The sequence below is a fragment of the Anolis carolinensis genome, unplaced genomic scaffold (genome assembly GCF_035594765.1).
Source record: "Anolis carolinensis isolate JA03-04 unplaced genomic scaffold, rAnoCar3.1.pri scaffold_7, whole genome shotgun sequence".
Lineage (NCBI taxonomy): Eukaryota > Metazoa > Chordata > Lepidosauria > Squamata > Dactyloidae > Anolis > Anolis carolinensis.
Window position 1 is genome coordinate 30,641,990 of NW_026943818.1, and position 20,420 is coordinate 30,662,409.

The 20,420-nt window shown below is 47.3% G+C and overlaps 2 protein-coding genes across 3 annotated transcripts; one reads left to right on the plus strand and one right to left on the minus strand.

Moving 5' to 3' along the window:
- Positions 1-531: 531 nt before the first annotated feature.
- timm13 (translocase of inner mitochondrial membrane 13) lies at positions 532-2,096 on the minus strand. Its single transcript, XM_062960652.1, has 3 exons — positions 1,937-2,096; positions 807-875; positions 532-710 (listed from the first exon to the last, which is right to left on the minus strand). The coding sequence occupies exons 1-3, from the start codon at positions 2,027-2,029 to the stop codon at positions 612-614; spliced, it is 261 nt and encodes an 86-aa protein (XP_062816722.1). The 5' UTR covers positions 2,030-2,096; the 3' UTR covers positions 532-611.
- Positions 2,097-2,187: 91 nt separating this feature from the next.
- lingo3 (leucine rich repeat and Ig domain containing 3) lies at positions 2,188-18,838 on the plus strand. Of its 2 annotated transcripts, XM_062960636.1 has the most exons (3): positions 2,188-2,414; positions 11,976-12,430; positions 14,637-18,838. In XM_062960636.1, exon 3 carries the CDS (start codon positions 14,695-14,697, stop codon positions 16,561-16,563), a length of 1,869 nt encoding a protein of 622 aa, XP_062816706.1. In that variant the 5' UTR covers positions 2,188-2,414; positions 11,976-12,430; positions 14,637-14,694; the 3' UTR covers positions 16,564-18,838. The 2 variants fall into 2 exon arrangements, with proteins under 2 accessions (XP_062816706.1, XP_062816707.1); XM_062960637.1 differs by lacking the exon at positions 11,976-12,430.
- Positions 18,839-20,420: the final 1,582 nt, after the last annotated feature.

A 20,420-nucleotide genomic window follows, 5' to 3' on the forward strand; every position in this document is an offset into this window, starting at 1 on the left:
TCTGCAAGGACGTTGCCCAGGGGACGCCCGGATGTTTTTATGTTTTTTCATCCTTGTGGGAGGCTTCTCTCATGTCCCCACATGGAGCTGGAGCTGAGAGAGGGAGCTCATCCGCACTCTCCCCGGGTTGAATTCGAACCTGGCAGCCTTCAGGTCAGCAACCCAACCTTCAAGTCACGAGGCTTTTATCCCCTAGGCCAATTGTTATACTAAAGTAATAGATATAATTAAAAACATTAAAAATATACTATACTGTAATGATAATACATTACAATGTCAAAATATAATCATAAGCCAATTTAAATATTAATACAGTAATGATATAAAATAACAGTGATATAACTAAACATTAAAAACATAACCACAAAATAATATAAATATAATAATAATAATAAAATTAGAATCATGAAATAATATCAATATTAAAAATAATATAAATATATGATACTGGTTGCTAGGAATTTTGGGTGTTGGAGGGTGAGTGGGTGGGTGGGATGAGGCTGGCCTGTGTGTTTCAATGAGAGACGGCAGTTCTGGTGGGCAAGCGTGGTCTTTATTTCTCACGGGCAGCCATAGCAGCAGCAGCATCCTCATCCTCATCCTCCTCCTCCTCACATGTGCGCTCGCTCCCGCTGGAGCCGTGCGTTGTAGGCGCGCGAGACGGCGTTCCAGGCGTCCATGTAGCGGTCCATGCACATCGCAATGCACTTCTGCACAAAATAGAAGGAGTGAGTGAGTGAGTGGAGAATCCACACTTGAGTAGCCCCTCACGGGAGGGAGGGAGGGAGGGAAGAGCGGGCACTCACCTGCTCTGAGTTGTCGAGGGCGCTCCCGGGCTTCCCGATGCACTTCCGGAAACACTTGTCCGTCATCCTCTGCAGAAATCATCATCATCATCATCATCATAGTAGTCATACACAAAGGCATAATTATGCAATTATTTTATTGTATTATTATTAGTATTATTTATGTATTTGTTATAATAAATTAATATTATATTGTATTGCTGCTTTCTGGCCAGCTTGGTTAGCACTGAATGGCCTTGCAGCTTCAAAGCCTGGCTGCTTCCTGCCTTAGAGGGGGGGATCTCTGTGTTGGGAGGTGTTAGCTGGCCCTGATTGTTTCCTGACTGGAATTCCTGCTTTCTGGCCAGCTTGATTAGCATCGAATGGCCTTGCAGCTTCAAAGCCTGGCTGCTTCCTGCCTTAGAGGGGGGGATCTCTGTGTTGGGAGGTGTTAGCTGGCCCTGATTGTTTCCTGACTGGAATTCCTGCTTTCTGGCCAGCTTGATTAGCATCGAATGGCCTTGCAGCTTCAAAGCCTGGCTGCTTCCTGCCTTAGAGGGGGGGATCTCTGTGTTGGGAGGTGTTAGCTGGCCCTGATTGTTTCCTGACTGGAATTCCTGCTTTCTGGCCAGCTTGATTAGCACTGAATGGCCTTGCAGCTTCAAAGCCTGGCTGCTTCCTGCCTTAGAGGGGGGGATCTCTGTGTTGGGAGGTGTTAGCTGGCCCTGATTGTTTCCTGACTGGAATTCCTGCTTTCTGGCCAGCTTGATTAGCATCGAATGGCCTTGCAGCTCCAAAGCCTGGCTGCTTCCTGCCTTAGAAGGGGGGGATCTCTGTGTTGGGAGGTGTTAGCTGGCCCTGATTGTTTCCTGACTGGAATTCCTGCTTTCTGGCCAGCTTGATTAGCACTGAATGGCCTTGCAGCTTCAAAGCCTGGCTGCTTCCTGCCTTAGAGGGGGGGATCTCTGTGTTGGGAGGTGTTAGCTGGCCCTGATTGTTTCCTGACTGGAATTCCTGCTTTCTGGCCAGCTTGATTAGCATCGAATGGCCTTGCTGCTTCAAAGCTTGGCTGCTTCCTGCCTTAGAGGGCGGGATCTAGTGTTAGCTGGCCCTGATTGTTCCCTGACTGGAATCCCCCGGGCACCTCTGACCTGGAGCAGCTCCTGGGCGTTGGCGACGGCGATCTGGACCTTGACCTGCTCCATCAGCGCCCCGGCGTCCATTCCGCTCCCGCCCGACGCCATCTCGGCCCGCAAGGCTCTCTACAGCGCATGCGCACAGCGAGAGCACGAAAGCCCTTCCTTTTCCGGCCACGCCTCCCTTTCTCAGCATAGAGAAATGGCAGCCGCGCAGGCGCAGAGAAAAGGGCGAGAAAGGGAGGGCTAGGCCCGCTTTTCCCTTCTCGAAATGACAGCCACGCATGCGCAGAGGAAAGGAGGGAGAAAAAGCGGGCGCCATCACCCGGTTGCCATGGCGCCCAGGTGGCTGAGGAGAAAGAGGAGTCTGGGCGCGAGCTAGGCCTCGGCTTGGAAGGCCTGAGGAGGCCGCGCGGGCATCTGCCGGGAGGGGTCGGGCCGTGTCCTCGCTTTGACGAAGAGGAGGAGGAGGAGATGGGCGTCCGAGAGACAGGTGAGCTTCCGTTGCCCTCCATTCATTCTCCTGCGCCCTTCCTTTCTATCCCTCCAGGCCTTGATAGTGCTAAATAATAATAATAATAATATGCTAATGTTATTGTATTGATAATAATAACATATGCTAATATTATATGGATAACATAATTTGCTATTATGTTGATAACATAATATGCTAAGATTATAACATTATTAATACAATAATATGCTTATATTATATTATAATAATATGCTTACATTATTAAATTATAATAATAGAATATTCTAGTTATATTGATAATAATATATTCTAGTTATTATATTGATAATATACCACTGTTATTATATTGATAATATAATATGCTAATATTATTAAATTGATTATATGCTAATATATTGATAACATAATATGCTAATATTATATTATTAATAATATAATAACATGTTTATATCATTAAATTATAACAATATAATAATATGTTTATATTATTAAATTATAGTAATATAATATTATGCTAATATTATATTGATAATAATATATTCTAGTTATTATATTGATAATATAATATACTAATGTTATTATATTGATAATATAATACACTAATGTTACTAAATTGATAATATAATATGCTATTATTATATTGATAATAATATGCTAATGTTATATTAATAATATAATATGTGTATATTCTTATATTATAATGCTAATATTATATTGATAATAATATACTATGATAATATAATTCTATTGATAATAATAATATAATATGCTGGTATTATATTGACAATAATAATATTATAATATGCTATTATATAATAATAATGTATGCTGTGTCATATTGTGTCTTTGTGCCAATAATAATAATAGGGTTGTTGTGCATTTATTATAATATGCTAATATTATATAATAATAATAATAATAATAATATGCTGTGTCATATTGTGTCTTTGTGCCAATAATAATAAGGTTGTTGTGCATTTATTATAATATGCTATTATTATTATAATATACTAATAATATAATATGCTGTGTCATATTGTGTCTTTGTGTCAATAATAATAATGATAATAATAGAGTTGTGCATTTATTATAATATGCTAATATTAAATAATAATAATAATAATAATAATAATAATAATAATAATATACAGTAGAGTCTCACTTATCCAAGTCCCGCTTATCCAAGCCTCTGGATAATCCAAGCCATTTTTGTAGTCAATGTTTTCAATACATCATGATATTTTGGTGCTAAATTCATAAATACAGTAATTACAACATAACATTACTGCGTATTGAACTACTTTTTCTGTCAAATTTGTTATATAACATGATGTTTTGGTGCTTAATTTGTAAAATCATAACCTAATTTTATTTTTAATAGGCTTTTCCTTAATCCCTCCTTATTATCCAAGATATTTGCTTATCCAAGCTTCTGCCGGCCCGTTTAGCTTGGATAAGTGAGACTCTACTGTAATATGCTTTGTCATATTGTGTCTTTGTGTCAATAATAATAATAATAATAATAGGGTTGCTGTGAGTGTTCAAGACTGCCTGGCCCTATTCCAGTAGCATTCTCTCCTGATGTTTCGCCTGCATCTATGTGCAGCAGGTTGAAAAAAAGGAAGGTTTATATCCCTGTGGAATAATGTGGGAATGTTGTCATTAGTCACCTTGATCAGCACTGAGTAGCCTTGCAAACTTCATGTCTCGGCCTGGGGGAATCCTTTGTGGAGAGGCGTTATCTGGCCCTGATTGTTTCCTGCCTGGAATGCCCATTTTCCAGAGTGTTGTTCTTTATTTACTGTCCTGATTTTGGTGGATTTCAGCGGCTTCCCTGTGTCGCCTGACATGGTGGTTGTGAGAGTGGTCCAGTGTTTCTGTGTCCTCCAATCATATGCTTTGCTTGTTGTTTGTTTGTTTGTTTGTTTGTGTGTTTGTGGTGCGGCTGGGCACCTTCCTTCTTGCCAATCTGGGTCTTCTTGTGTACATTTTCCCCCTTCCTTGTGTTTCCTGAGAGAGAGAGAGAGAGAGAGAGAGAGAGAGAGCCATCTGCCTGCCTGCCTGCCTTCGGAGGAGGAGGAGGGAGATATAAATAAACAGAAACAGCCGTCAACAAGGAGGAGGCGGAGGAAGGAAAGGGAAGCCTGCGGTCACACGTGGAGAGCCAGCCAGCCAGGCAGGCACTCATTGATTTGCATGGCAGGATGAGGCCTGTCAGGTCCCATCATCCCCAGGAAAAGGGCAGCTCATAGATGCTAATGGGAGCCCAAGGGAGGTAGGCAGGCAGGCAGACCTATTAAAGGCTAATAATATTAATAATAATAATAATAATAATAATAATTAATAATGGGAGCCAAAAGGCGGCAGGCACGCAGACCTATAAAAGGCCTATTATTATTATTGTTGTTGTTGTTGTTGTTGTTATTTTATTATGACACAGCAAACAAGATAGACATGCTGGATTTCGTATCACAAAATCCCAAGTCGAACACTTCCCAAGTGTCTAGGACTGTGTGATGTATTATTATTATTATTATTATGACACAGCAAACAAGATAGACATGCTGGATTTCGTATCACAAAATCCCAAGTCGAACACTTCCCAAGTGTCTAGGACTGTGTGATGTATTATTATTATTATTATTATGACACAGCAAACAAGATAGACATGCTGGATTTCGTATCACAAAATCCCAAATCGAACACTTCCCAAGTGTCTAGGACTGTGTGATTATTATTATTATTATTATTATTATTATTATTATTATTATTATTATTATGATGATGACACAGCAAACAAGATAGACATGCTGGATTTCATATCACAAAATCACAAGTCGAACACTTCCCAAGTGTCTAGGACTCTGTGATGCATTATTATTATTATTATTATTATTATTATTATTATTTTATTATGACACAGCAAACAAGATAAGACATGCTGGATTTCATATCACAAAACCACAAGTCGAACACTTCCCAAGTGTCTAGGACTGTGTGATGTATTTTCGGATGATGCGTGCAGGTCCCAGTCGGGTGGCCTTTTGCAGTTGGCAGATCGTGATTTTGTCAATGTCTATGGTTTCCAAATGCCGGCTGAGATCTTTTGGCACATTATTATTATTATTATTATTATTATTATTATTATTATTATTATTATTATTATTTATGTGAAGGAGCCTTCGGTGGCCTAGGGGATAAAAGCCTCGTGACTTGAAGGTTGGGTTGCTGACCTGAAGGCTGCCAGGTTCGAATCCCACCCGGGGAGAGTGCGGATGAGCTCCCTCTATCAGCTCCAGCTCCATGCGGGACATGAGAGAAGCCTCCCACAAGGATGATAAAACATAAAAACATCCGGGCAATGTCCCCTGGGCAACGTCCTTGCAGACGGCCAATTCTCTCACTCCAGAAGCGACTCCGGTTGCTCCTGACACACAAAAAAAAATTTATGTGAATCCGCTTAGAGTCTTCTTCGGGAGAGATAAAGCAGGATATAAATTAAAAATAATACATTAATAATAATAATAATAATAATAATAATAATAATAATATATCCATCCTTTTGCTCCTCCATGGACTCAGACGGATCCTAATCCTGCCCGATCCTCCCTCCAGGCATTTTTCTCCCTCTCCGTCTCCTGGCTTTGCCGCCTGGCTGCGCACAGATGTGCCTCCAGCTGTTCCCCGCCTCTGCGCTTCCTCCCGCCCGCTTGCCTGCTTCTTCCCGATTAGCATTATCCTCCTGGAGCCATTCATGCGCTTCTGCGCTCCTGCCTGCCTGCCTGCGCCAGCCATTCACGTTCCTATGAAGCCCCAGCAGTGTGATAAATCCCTTGCTGGACCTCTGGACATCAGCCACGTTCACAACTGGGCATGGCAGGACGTCTCTCCCTCACTCAGGTTGGACCTCGGCTTAAGCAGGGCCTTTCTCCCTCCCTCGGGCTGAGCCTTCTCCTTAAGCAGGACTTTCTCCCTCCCTCGGGCTGAGCCTTTCACATCAGCAAGGCCTTTCTCTCTCCCTTGGGCTGAGCCTTCCACATGAGCAGTACTTTTTCCCTCCCTCAGGTTGGGCTTTATTAAGCAGGACCTTTCTCCGTCCCTCGGGCTGAGCCTTCCACATTTGCAAGGCCTTTCTCTCTCCCTTGGGCTGAGCCTTCCACATTCGCAAGGCCTTTCTCCCTCCTTCAGGCTGAGCCTTCCACATCAGCAAGGCCTTTCTCCCACCTTCGGGCTGAGCCTTCCACATTTGCAAGGCCTTTCTCTCTCCCTTGGGCTGAGCCTTCGACATTCGCAAGGCTTTTCTCCCTCCTTCGGGCTGAGCCTTCCACATTCGCAAGGCCTTTCTCCCTCCTTCGGGCTGAGCCTTCCACATTCGCAAGGCCTTTCTCCCTCCTTCGGGCTGAGCCTTCCACATCAGCAAGGCCTTTCTCTCTCCCTTGGGCTGAGCCTTCGACATTCGCAAGGCCTTTCTCCCTCCTTCGGGCTGAGCCTTCCACATTCGCAAGGCCTTTCTCCCTCCTTCGGGCTGAGCCTTCCACATTCGCAAGGCCTTTCTCCCTCCTTCGGGCTGAGCCTTCCACATTTGCAAGGCCTTTCTCTCTCCCTTGGGCTGAGCCTTCGACATTCGCAAGGCCTTTCTCCCTCCTTCGGGCTGAGCCTTCCACATTCGCAAGGCCTTTCTCCCTCCTTCGGGCTGAGCCTTCCACATTCGCAAGGCCTTTCTCCCTCCTTCGGGCTGAGCCTTCCACATCAGCAAGGCCTTTCTCTCTCCCTTGGGCTGAGCCTTCGACATTCGCAAGGCCTTTCTCCCTCCTTCGGGCTGAGCCTTCCACATTCGCAAGGCCTTTCTCCCTCCTTCGGGCTGAGCCTTCCACATTCGCAAGGCCTTTCTCCCTCCTTCGGGCTGAGCCTTCCACATCAGCAAGGCCTTTCTCTCTCCCTTGGGCTGAGCCTTCGACATTCGCAAGGCCTTTCTCCCTCCTTCGGGCTGAGCCTTCCACATTCGCAAGGCCTTTCTCCCTCCTTCGGGCTGAGCCTTCGACATTCGCAAGGCCTTTCTCCCTCCTTCGGGCTGAGCCTTCCACATTCGCAAGGCCTTTCTCCCTCCTTCGGGCTGAGCCTTCCACATTCGCAAGGCCTTTCTCCCTCCTTCGGGCTGAGCCTTCCACATCAGCAAGGCCTTTCTCTCTCCCTTGGGCTGAGCCTTCCACATTCGCAAGGCCTTTCTCCCACCTTCGGGCTGAGCCTTCCACATTTGCAAGGCCTTTCTCTCTCCCTTGGGCTGAGCCTTCGACATTCGCAAGGCCTTTCTCCCTCCTTCGGGCTGAGCCTTCGACATTCGCAAGGCCTTTCTCCCTCCTTCGGGCTGAGCCTTCCACATTCGCAAGGCCTTTCTCCCTCCTTCGGGCTGAGCCTTCCACATCAGCAAGGCCTTTCTCTCTCCCTTGGGCTGAGCCTTCGACATTCGCAAGGCCTTTCTCCCTCCTTCGGGCTGAGCCTTCCACATTCGCAAGGCCTTTCTCCCTCCTTCGGGCTGAGCCTTCCACATCAGCAAGGCCTTTCTCTCTCCCTTGGGCTGAGCCTTCCACATTCGCAAGGCCTTTCTCCCACCTTCGGGCTGAGCCTTCCACATTTGCAAGGCCTTTCTCTCTCCCTTGGGCTGAGCCTTCGACATTCGCAAGGCCTTTCTCCCTCCTTCGGGCTGAGCCTTCCACATTCGCAAGGCCTTTCTCCCTCCTTCGGGCTGAGCCTTCGACATTCGCAAGGCCTTTCTCCCTCCTTCGGGCTGAGCCTTCCACATTCGCAAGGCCTTTCTCCCTCCTTCGGGCTGAGCCTTCCACATTTGCAAGGCCTTTCTCTCTCCCTTGGGCTGAGCCTTCGACATTCGCAAGGCCTTTCTCCCTCCTTCGGGCTGAGCCTTCCACATTTGCAAGGCCTTTCTCTCTCCCTTGGGCTGAGCCTTTGACATTCGCAAGGCCTTTCTCCCTCCTTCGGGCTGAGCCTTCCACATTCGCAAGGCCTTTCTCCCTCCCTTGGGCTGAGCCTTCGACATTCGCAAGGCCTTTCTCCCTCCTTCGGGCTGAGCCTTCCACATTCGCAAGGCCTTTCTCTCTCCCTTGGGCTGAGCCTTTGACATTCGCAGGACCTTTCTCTCTCCCTTGGGCTGAGCCTTCGACATTCGCAAGGCCTTTCTCCCTCCTTCGGGCTGAGCCTTCCACATTCGCAAGGCCTTTCTCTCTCCCTTGGGCTGAGCCTTCCACATTCGCAAGGCCTTTCTCTCTCCCTTGGGCTGAGCCTTCGACATTCGCAAGGCCTTTCACCCTCCTTCGGGCTGAGCCTTCCACATCAGCAAGGCCTTTCTCCCACCTTCGGGCTGAGCCTTCCACATTCGCAAGGCCTTTCTCCCACCTTCGGGCTGAGCCTTCCACATTTGCAAGGCCTTTCTCTCTCCCTTGGGCTGAGCCTTCGACATTCGCAAGGCCTTTCTCCCTCCTTCGGGCTGAGCCTTCGACATTCGCAAGGCCTTTCTCCCTCCTTCGGGCTGAGCCTTCCACATTCGCAAGGCCTTTCTCCCTCCTTCGGGCTGAGCCTTCCACATCAGCAAGGCCTTTCTCTCTCCCTTGGGCTGAGCCTTCGACATTCGCAAGGCCTTTCTCCCTCCTTCGGGCTGAGCCTTCCACATTTGCAAGGCCTTTCTCTCTCCCTTGGGCTGAGCCTTTGACATTCGCAAGGCCTTTCTCCCTCCTTCGGGCTGAGCCTTCCACATTCGCAAGGCCTTTCTCCCTCCCTTGGGCTGAGCCTTCGACATTCGCAAGGCCTTTCTCCCTCCTTCAGGCTGAGCCTTCCACATTCGCAAGGCCTTTCTCCCTCCTTCGGGCTGAGCCTTCCACATCAGCAAGGCCTTTCTCTCTCCCTTGGGCTGAGCCTTCGACATTCGCAAGGCCTTTCTCCCTCCTTCGGGCTGAGCCTTCCACATTCGCAAGGCCTTTCTCTCTCCCTTGGGCTGAGCCTTTGACATTCGCAGGACCTTTCTCCCTACCTTGGGCTGAGCCTTCGACATTCGCAAGGCCTTTCACCCTCCTTCGGGCTGAGCCTTCCACATCAGCAAGGCCTTTCTCCCACCTTCGGGCTGAGCCTTCCACATCAGCAAGGCTTTTCTCCCTCCTTTGGGCTGAGCCTTCCACATTTGCAGGGCCTTTCTCCCTCCTTCAGGCTGAGCCTTCCACATCAGCAAGGCCTTTCTCCCTCCCTCGGGCTGAGCCTTCCACATTCGCAGGGTCCACAAGAGAGTCACCAGGGGCCCCCAAAGGCCATCCATCCCAACCTGCTCCTTCCTGAGAAGCTCCATCACTGGTTTATTTGCTTCAGAAGGAAGGAAATAGTCATAGCTGAGGCCACAGGTGTGCTCTTCCTTGGTGTTGTTGTTGTTGGTTTGTTTGTCTGAGGAAGGTTGCAGTGTGCAAGGGTGCCTCTGGGCCCATGCAGAGTGCCCTCCCCCAGTCTCTCCTCTCTTCTCTTCTTTTCAATCCTGCGAATGGATCCAGAGCAGGAGGTCCCCCGGGACGTTGCCTTCATTAACGAAGGAAATAGGCCTGCCGGTCCCATAGGAACGGACTCAGCAAAACCTATTTAGGAGGGAAAGGAAGGAGGGAAGGAAGGAAGGTCATCGAGGCCGGGAAAGAAGGAAGGGAGGAAGAAGGAAAGAAATAAATTAATAATTTATAAATATATAATATATTGTATATACATACAATATTGATAATAATATAATGTAATACAATATTATACTACTAATAATACAATATAATAATATTAATTATATATTATACTAGCTGTGCCTGGCCACGCGTTGCTGTGGCAAAGTGGTGGTGGTATTGGTTAAAAATTGTTGTGTAATTTTTATTTGACGTTATTTGCATTTTTTAATCAATTTTATTGTAAGTTATATTTTTATTTATTATATTTTATTATTTTCTTGTATTATTTTTAGTTATTTTCTGTTATTATAGTATTTTATTGTATTAATTTTTTAGTGTTTTTTATTAAATTTTTTTGGGTTGCTAGGAGACCAAGTGGGCGGAGCTTAGCCTTCTAACTGGCAGCCATTGGATAAAAGCAATTATTCCTCTCTCTCTAATTAAGACTTTATTTTTCTTTTCTTTTGTTGTATCAACCTAGAGGTGTGGATGATGGGTTGTGTTGTCAAATTTCGAGGTTGGGGGGCCTGTAGTTTTGTTGTTTTGTGGGTCGCCGCGATGCCATCACTCTTTTATATATATAGATATTAAATGTAATATTACTTAATAATCTATATATATAAAAGGGTAATGAAATTTGGGCCTGGAAATAAACAACAAAACTAAATGCCCCAGAACCACGAAACTTGACAACAGAACCCAATGGCCTTGCCACTAGGTTCCTACCATGAAACTGAAGGAAAGCCTCTCCAAAATGGATAATAATAATAATAATAATAGTATAATGATGATGGTAACACTGTGCAACACGGCACTTCCTCCTGGGCAATCCATGTCCGTGATAATCCTATCACGATGAGGGTGACGATGAGGATCCTGATGCTGATCAGGGCAGCGGGGCCGCTTCCCGTCTGCCGGCCTTGGCACACGTCCCTCCCCGGGATGCAGAAGGCACAGCTCCCTCCTCCCTCCCTCCCTCCCTCCCTTATTCCTTCCTTCTTTCCATCCATCCATGTATCCTTCTTTCCTTCCTTCCTTCCTACCTACCATCCTTCTTTCTTTCCTTCCTTCTTTCTTTCTTTCCATCCTTCCTTCTTTCATTCCTTACTTCCTTCTTTCCATCTTTCTTTCCATCTTTCTTTCTTTCTTTCCTTCCCTTCCTTCTTTCATTCCTTACTTCCTTCTTTCCATCCTTCCTTCCTTCTTTCCTTTCTTTCTTTCCATCCTTCTTTCTTTCCTTCCTTCCTTTCTTCTTTCTTTCAGTCCATCCTTCCTTTAGTCCTTTCTTTCTTTCTGTCTTTCTTTCTTTCCATCCTTCCTTCCTTCTTTCCTTTCTTTCTTTCCATCCTTTTTTCTTTCCTTCCTTCCTTCTTTCAGTCCTTCTTTCTTTCTTTCTTTCTTTCTTTCTTTCTTTCTTTCTTTCCATCCTTTCTTCCTTCCTTCTTTCCATCCATCCATGTATCCATCCTTCCTTCCTTCTTTCCTTCCTTCTTTCTTTCCATCCTTCCTTCTATCCATCCATCCATCCATCCATCCTTCCTTTAGTCCTTCTTTCCTTCTTTCTTTCCATCCTTCCTTCTATCCATCCATCCATCCTTCCTTTAGTCCTTCCTTCCTTCTTCTTTCCATCCATCTTTCCTTCATTCCTCCCTCCCTTATTCCTTCCTTCTTTCCATCTATGTATCTTTCTTTCCTTCTTTCTTTCCTTCCTTCCACCCATCCATCCTTCCTTTAGTCCTTCCTTCTTTCCTTCCCTCCCTGTCCATAGAGAGAGGGGCCGTGTGGCCATCTGCTGGGAGGGGTCGCGTGGTGATCTTTTCCGTCCTGTCAAGGAGGGGGGGCCGGGGCTGATGCCTGCTCTTGTCTCCCTTCCTTCTAACAGGTGGTGCCCTCCGCCCCTGCCTGGCCTTCCCTCCTCTTCCATCCTTGTTGTTGTTGTTGTTGTTGTTGTTGTTGTTGTTGTCATGACCCCCTAAAGAAGGAAGGAAGGAAGGAAGGCAGCCCCCTCCCTCCCTCCCTCCCTCCCTCCCTCTGCCCTGGAAAGGCTGCCTCTGCCTCCCCCGCCCCCCCTCCCTACCCTCCCTCCTTGGGCGGCTGCGGCTGCCAATTGTCATCTGGCTCCGCCACTCATTCTCGCAAAGAGGGCAACCGGGAGGAGGAGGAGGAGGAGGAGGAGGATGCCAGGCTGAGAGCAGCGGCAGGCGGTGGTGGTGGTGCTGCTCCTGCGTCGGAAGGAAGGAAGGAAGGAAGGAAGGAAGGAAGGCAGATGCAACCCTTGAACCGAGGAAGGAGAGAAGGAGGAAGAGGAGGATGAGGAACAGGGCCCCCGAGGAACAGGTGAGCCCTCCCCTCCCTCATCTCTCCCCTTCTCTCTTCCTCTCTCCTTCTTTCCCTCCATCCTTTCCTTCCTTCCTTCTTTCCCTTCTCCTCCCGCTCTCCTCCTGCTCCTTCCTTCCCGCCCTCATTTCCTCTCCTTCCTTCCTCTCCTTCCTTCCTTCCCTTCTTTCCTCTTTTTCTCTCCTTCCTTCCCTCCTCTGTTTTCTTCCTTCCCTCATTTCATCCATACTTCCTTCCTTTTCTTCTTTCCTTCCCTCTCTCCTTCCCTTCCCTTCCTTTCCTTTCCTTTCCCTTCCTTCCCATCCCTCCTTCATATCCTTCCTTTCCTTTTCCCCTCTCATTTCCTCTCCTTTCCTTTCCTTCTTCCCTTTCATTTCCTCCCTTCCTCCATGCTCCCTTCACTCCTTCCTTCCTTCCTTCCTTCCTTCCTTCCTTCCTTCCTTCCTTCCCGGCTGCTGCGGCCGATGCTTCCGAGGAATGTGGGGCCGCAAAGTGGGCTCTGTTTGGGGGTGGGCTGCGCTCCGTGGGACCCTGGGAGGCATGCATTCATGTCGGGGGAGGGATGGGGCAGGCTAGATGCCCTCGAGGGGACCCCAGGCCCAAAGCGTGACTCCCAGGGAAAAGAGGCAGGACAGCCGTGCGAGAAATGTTCCCAACAATCAGCTAAATACGGTTCTGATCCTGTCCCAGGGGTGTCATCAGGCAGAGAGACAGAGAGAGAGAACGAGAACAAGAGAGAGAGAGAGAACGAGATATATATATAGAGAGAGAACGAGAGAGAGAGCAAGAACAAGAGAGAGAGAGAGAGCGAGAGAGAACGAGATATATATATATAAAGAGAGAACGAGAGAGAGAACAAGAGATAGATAGAGAGAGAGAACGAGAGATAGAGAGAACAAGATATATATACAGAGAGAGAACAAGAGAGAACAAGAAAAAGAGATAGAGAGAGAGAACGATATATATATATATAGAGAGAGAGAGAGAGAGAGAGCAAGAACAAGAGAGAGAGAGAACGAGATATATATATAATGAGAGAGAGAGAGAGAACAAGAGATAGATAGAGAGAGAGAACAAGATATATAGAGAGAGAGAACGAGAGAGAACAAGAGAGAGAGAGAGAGAACGAGATATATATATATAGAGAGAGAGAGAATGAGAGATAGGGATAGAGAGAGAGAGAACGAGAGAACGAGCCTTGCTCTCGCTTCCTTCCAGCCTCACTCCTTCCCACCTTTCCCCCCTCCCTCCCTCCCTCCCTCCCTCCCGAATGCAAATCATAGGAGATTATTGTGTAATGAGAGCGGGGAAGAGAGAGAGAAGGGGAACAAAAGGAAAACGAGGGAGGGAGGTATTTTTAGCTCCCAAAGCAGAGGCATTATTAGCGTTGTTGTGGTGGTGGTGGTTGTTGTTATCGCAAGGGCAGCCAGGGAGCAGCGGGGCGTCTGGGACGCTTAATCCCTAATTTGCAAAGAATGCCTTCGTCAAATGCAGGGTGACAGGCCCTAAAAGGAAGGGGCGGGAAGCAGGGCCTTTCTCCCTCCCTCGGGCTGAGCCTTCAACATGAGCATGGCTTTTCTCCCTTGGGCTGAGCCTTCTTAAGCAGGACTTTCTCCCTCCCTCAGGCTGAGCCTTCCACATTCGCAGGGCTTTTCTCCCTTGGGCTGAGCCTTCCACATTCGCAGGGCCTTTCTCTCTCCCTTGGGCTGAGCCTTCTTAAGCAGGGCCTTTCTCCCTTGGGCTGAGCCTTCAACATGAGCATGGCTTTTCTCCCTTGGGCTGAGCCTTCCACATTCGCAGGGCCTTTCTCTCTCCCTTGGGCTGTGCCTTCAACATGAGCATGGCTTTTCTCGGGCTGAGCCTTCTTAAGAAGTGCCTTTCTCCCTCCCTTGGGCTGAGCCTTCAACATGAGCATGGCTTTTCTCCCTTGGGCTGAGCCTTCCACATTCGCAGGGCCTTTCTCCCTCGGGCTGAGCCTTCCACATTCGCAGGGCCTTTCTCTCTCCCTTGGGCTGAGCCTTCAACATGAGCATGGCTTTTCTCGGGCTGAGCCTTCTTAAGCAGGGCCTTTCTCTCTCCCTTGGGCTGAGCCTTCCACATGAGCATGGCTTTTCTCCTTCAGGCTGAGCCTTCCCCTTAAGCAGGACTTTCTCCATCCCTCGGGCTGATGCCCCCGTTTTCTTCTGTCTCCTTCCCTCCCTTGCAGGAGCGTGGGGAGATGCTGCCACTGCTGCCCTGCTGCCCGTAGGACCCCGTGCCCCGCCATGAGGCCATGTGCCTGCCCCCCGCTGCTCCGCCGCCACCGCTACCTTCCGGCGGGCCGCGTCCTGCTGCTGGCGCTGCCCTGGGCCCTGCTGAGCGCGGCCCCGCTCTCGGCCTGCCCGGCCCGCTGCGAGTGCGTCCCGCAGGTGCGCTCGGTGCTGTGCCAGCGCCGCCGCCTGACCGCGCTCCCGGAGGGCATCCCGACCGAGACGCGGGTGCTGGAGCTGAGCCGCAACCGCCTGCGCTGCCTGACGGCCGGGGAGCTGTCGGCCTTCCCGCTGCTGGAGGAGCTGGACCTGAGCGAGAACGCGCTGGCCGGGCTGGAGCCGGGGGCCTTCGGGGGGCTGCCCCAGCTGCGGGCCCTGCGCCTGCGCGGCAACCAGCTCCGCCTGCTGCCCGCGGGGCTCTTTGCGGGGCTGGCCAACCTCACGCTGCTGGACCTGAGCGAGAACCGGCTGGTGGTGCTGCTGGACGACACCTTCCTGGGCCTGCGCCGGCTGCAGGCCCTGGGCCTGGGCGACAACGACCTGGTCTACATCTCCCGCCGGGCCTTCGCCGGCCTGGCCGCCCTCCGGGAGCTGACCCTGGAGCGCTGCAACCTGACGGCGCTCTCGGCCGAGTCGCTCGCCCGGCTGCCGGCCCTGGAGGCCCTGCGCCTGCGCCACCTGGCCGTGCCCGCCCTGGACGAGGACAACTTCCGGCGGCTGCCGGCCCTGCGGACGCTGGAGATCGACGACTGGCCCTTCCTGGAGGAGGTCCCGCCGGGGGGCTTCCGGGGCCTGAACCTGACCTGGCTCTCGGTCACCAACGCCAACCTGTCCGCCGTGCCCTCCCCGGCGCTGCGCCCGCTGGCCCACCTGGCCTGCCTCAACCTCTCCTTCAACCCCATCCGCACCATCCCCGGCGGGGCCTTCCGGGACCTGCCGCGGCTGCGGGAGCTGCACCTGGCGGGGGCCCTGCTGGCGAGCGTGGAGCCCCGGGCGCTCTTCGGCCTGCGCCAGATCCGCCTGCTCAACCTCTCCGCCAACTTCCTGCCCACGCTGGAGGAGGCCGCCTTCCACTCGGTCAACAGCCTGGAGACGCTGCGCCTGGACCGCAACCCGCTGGTCTGCGACTGCCGCCTGCTGTGGGTGCTGCAGCGCCGCAAGACGCTCGACTTTGACGGGCAGCTGCCCACCTGCTCCTCGCCGCCGGGGATCCCGGGGGACGCGCTGCGAGCGCTCCCGGACGCCGTGCTCTTCGAGTTCTTCACCTGCCAGCGGCCGCGCATCCGGGAGCGGCGCCTGCAGCGGGTGACGGCGCTCGAGGGGCAGCCGGTGTCCTTCCTGTGCCGCGCCGAGGGGCAGCCGCCGCCCGAGGTGCGCTGGGTCTCCCCGCAGCACCGCCTCATCCCGGCGCGTGGCGGTGCCGGAGCCCGTGTCTCGGTGCTGCCCGGCGGCACGCTGGAGATCCGCCACGCGCAGCCCCAGGACAGCGGCACCTACATCTGCGTGGCCAGCAACGCCGGCGGGAACGACACCTACTTCGCCTCGCTGGCGGTCAAGGGCGCCGAGGGCAACCGCTCCGCCCTGCTGGCCGCCGGGCTGGACGGCGCAGACTTCAACGAGAGCAGCGCCGGCGGCGGGAACGGGACGCAGGTGGTGCTGAAGTTCACGCTGGACCTGAAGACCATCCTGGTCTCCACCGCCATGGGCTGCATCATGTTCCTGGGCGTGGTGCTCTTCTGCTTCCTGCTGCTCTTCGTCTGGAGCCGCGGGCGCGGGCAGCACAAGAACCACTTCTCCGTGGAGTACTCCTTCCGCAAGGCCGACGGGCCCTCCTCCGCCGCCGGGCAGGGGGGCGCACGCAAGTTCAACATGAAGATGATCTGACCTAAGGGGGGGGGTCCATGGGGGGGGGACGGCACGCCGGCTGCGAGGTGAAACCACCCTAAAATATAGCAGGGCAGCCAAAAACAACAGGATACTAAGCGTTGGGCATTCAGCTCACAGCAAGCAGAGTGTGAAGCGCCGTGTGGCTGAAAAGAATTCAGAGATTAGGAGGCAAAGATGTAGAGATCTATCTTAAAAATGGAACAAGGGTTAGGGCCCCCTAGCATCTAAAAACAAAGAGGATACTAAAAGTTGGGCATTCAGCTCACAGAAAGCAGAGCGTGAAGCGCCGTGTGGCTGAAAAGAATTCAGAGATCTATCTTAGGGCCCACACGCACCCTGGCTGCTAGGTGAAACCACCCTAAGATATAGCAGGGCATCCAAAAAGAACAGGATACTAAGCGTTGGGCATTCAGCTCACAGCAAGCAGAGCGAGAAGTGCCGTGTGGCTGAAAAGAATTCAGAGCTTGAGATCCAGAGTCCAGTTTTAAAAACAGAACGAGGGTTAGGGCCCATACATACGCCAGCTGTTTGGGAAAACTACCCTACGATATAGCAGAGCATCCAAATCGAGCATTCAGCTCACAGCAAGCAGAGCGTGAAGTGCCGTGTGGCTGAAAAGAATTTAGAGATTAGGAGGCAAAAATGCAGAGATCTATCTTAGGGCCCACACACACACCCCGGCTGCTAGGTGAAACCACCCTAGCATCTAAAAACAAAGAGGATACTAAAAGTTGGACATTCAGCTCACAGAAAGCAGAGCGTGAAGTGCCGTGTGGCTGAAAAGAATTCAGAGCTTGAGATCCAGAGTCCAATTTTAAAAACAGAATGAGAGTTAGGGCCCACACATGTGCCGGCTGTTAGGGAAAACTACCCTAAAATATAACAGAGCATCCAAAAATAAACAGGATACCGAAAGTTGAGCATTCAGCTTACATCAAGCAGAGCATGAAATGCCATGTGTCTGTAAAGAATTCAGATCTTGAGATCCAGAGTCCAATCTTAAAAATGGAACGAGGGTTAGGGTTCACACACACACAACTACCCTACAATATAGCAGAGCATCCAAAAACAAAACAGGATACTATTGTTGGGCATTCAGCTCACAGCAAGTAGAGCGTGAAGTGCCATGTGGCTGTCAAGAATTTTAGAGCTTGAGAACCAGAGTCCTATCTTAAAAAGGGAACGAAGGTCAGGGCCCACAGACACACAACTATCCTACAATATAGCAGAGCATCCAAAAACAAACAGGATACTATTGTTGGGCATTCAGCTCACAGCAAGTAGAGCGTGAAGTGCCATGTGGCTGTCAAGAATTTTAGAGCTTGAGAACCAATCTTAAAAATGGAACGAGGGTCAGGGCCCACAGAGACAAACTATGCTACAAAATAGCAGAGCATCCAAAATAAACAGGATACCGAAAGTTGAGCATTCCGCTCACAGCAAGCGGAGCGTGAAGTGCCGTGTGGCTGCAAATAATTCAGATCTTAAAATCCAGAGTCCAATCTTAAAAACGGAACAAGGGTTAGGTCCCACACACTCACAACTATCCTACAATATAGCAGAGCATCCAAAAACAAACAGGATACTACTGTTGGTCATTCAGCTCACAGCAAGCAGAGCATGAAGTGCCGTGTGGCTGCAAATAATTCAGAGCTTAAAATCCAGAGTCCAATCTTAAAAACGGAATGAGGGTTAGGCCCACACATACACATACCCTACAGTCTAGCAGAGCATCCCCCCAAAAAAGAAGAATACTATTGTTGGGCATTCAGCTCACAGCAAGCAGTGGCTGCAAGGAATTCAGAGTTTAGGAGAATGTAGTACTCGTTCTACACAAACTGTTCCTTGTTGAGGACTTGAGACTTGGGCGGCATGGGGTCGAACACCCAACGCCGGGCCCCCGGGACCCCCGTGGCGGGCCTTTGCACGCTCCCTCCGTGCCCGACGACGACCCCTGTCGCCCTCCCTCCTCCCCGGTATTTCGGATCCACTATGCAATGCGGGGAAGGGGGTCCGTCTTTGTAAGACCCTTCTGTTTTTAGACCCTTTTTGTAGCCGCGGGGGGGGGGGGTGTCTTTCCCATTGTGCCCCCTTTTTTCCCATTTGTTGCATCCGTTTCCCCCCCTGAGACCCCGTTCTCTGTGTGGGATGAGGAGGAGGAGCGCATTGTGTACGTTCCGGCGCATGGGGATCCTCCTCGTCACAGAGCCCGCCCCCTATTTTGTATGTTCTGGCGCATGAACAATACACGGACACGTCTCCATCCCGCGTGTTTCCGTCTCCTGTGTGGCCTTTCTTGGGATCTAGGGAGAGAAATATATATATATATATGTGTGTGTGTATGTGTGTGTATAGGATCCTCTTCTTCCCTCTTCTCCTAATATTATATTATTTTTAAAATATTTTATTAATATTTTGTTATTACTAAGCGTATTTTATTAAATCATTATCAAATAATGATTATTTTAAATATTGTATTATATTATTGTTGTAATATTATGTTATTATATATTAACTATATTATAATCTTATTATTTTATTAATATTTTGTTTTTACTAAGCATATTTTATTAAATTAATATATATATACTATTTTAAATATTGCTATATTATTGCTGCAATATTATTATATTTTAACAATATATTATAATCTTATTATTTTATTAATATTTTGTTTTTACTAAGCATATTTTATTAAATTAATATATATATACTATTTTAAATATTGCTATATTATTGCTGCAATATTATTATATTTTAACAATATATTATATTCTTATTATTTTATTAATATTTTGTTATTACTAATCATATTTTATTAAATTATTATCATATATATATACTATTTTAAATATTGCTATATTATTGCTGCAATATTATTATATTTTAACAATATATTATAATCTTATTATTTTATTAATATTTTGTTATTACTAAGCATATTTTATATTATTATCATATATATATATATTATTTTAAATATTGCTATATTATTGCTGCAATATTATTATATTTTAACAATATATTATAATCTTATTATTTTATTAATATGTTATTACTAAGCATATTTTATTAAATTATTATCATATATATTATAATGATTATATATTATTTTAAATATTGCATTATATTATTGTTTAATATTATATTATATATTAACAAAATATTATAATCTTATTATTTTATTTTGTTATTAGTAAGCACCATATTTTATTAAATTATATGTTATACATATAATGAGTATGTATAATATTAAATATTGTATTATTATATTATTGTAATATTATATTATACATTAACCATATATTTTAATACTTTTTATTATTAATTTACTAATTTTATAATGCTGCTATTATTGTAATATTATTATACATTAACAATGTATTTTAATACTTTTTATTACATTAATTTTAGAATATAGTTAAAATATTATCATAGTAATATACTATATTAATGTATTTTAATACTTTTTATTATTAATTTACTAATTTTATAATGCTATTATTATTGTAATATTATTATACATTGACAATGTATTTTAATACTTTTTATTACATTAATTTTAGAATATAGTTAAAATATTATCATAGTAATATACTATATTAATATATTATACTTTTTATTACATTAATTTTAGAATATATTTAAAATATTATTATTGTAATATTATATATTAACACTATATTTTGATATCATATTGTTTAATTATCCTATCAATATTGCATTATATTATTTTTAAAATATTTTATTATTGTTTTATTATTACTATCATCATATTTTATATTATTATTAATATTATATATAATATTTATTATTATTTATACTATTTAAACCCCCATTGTCCTAAGGGAACA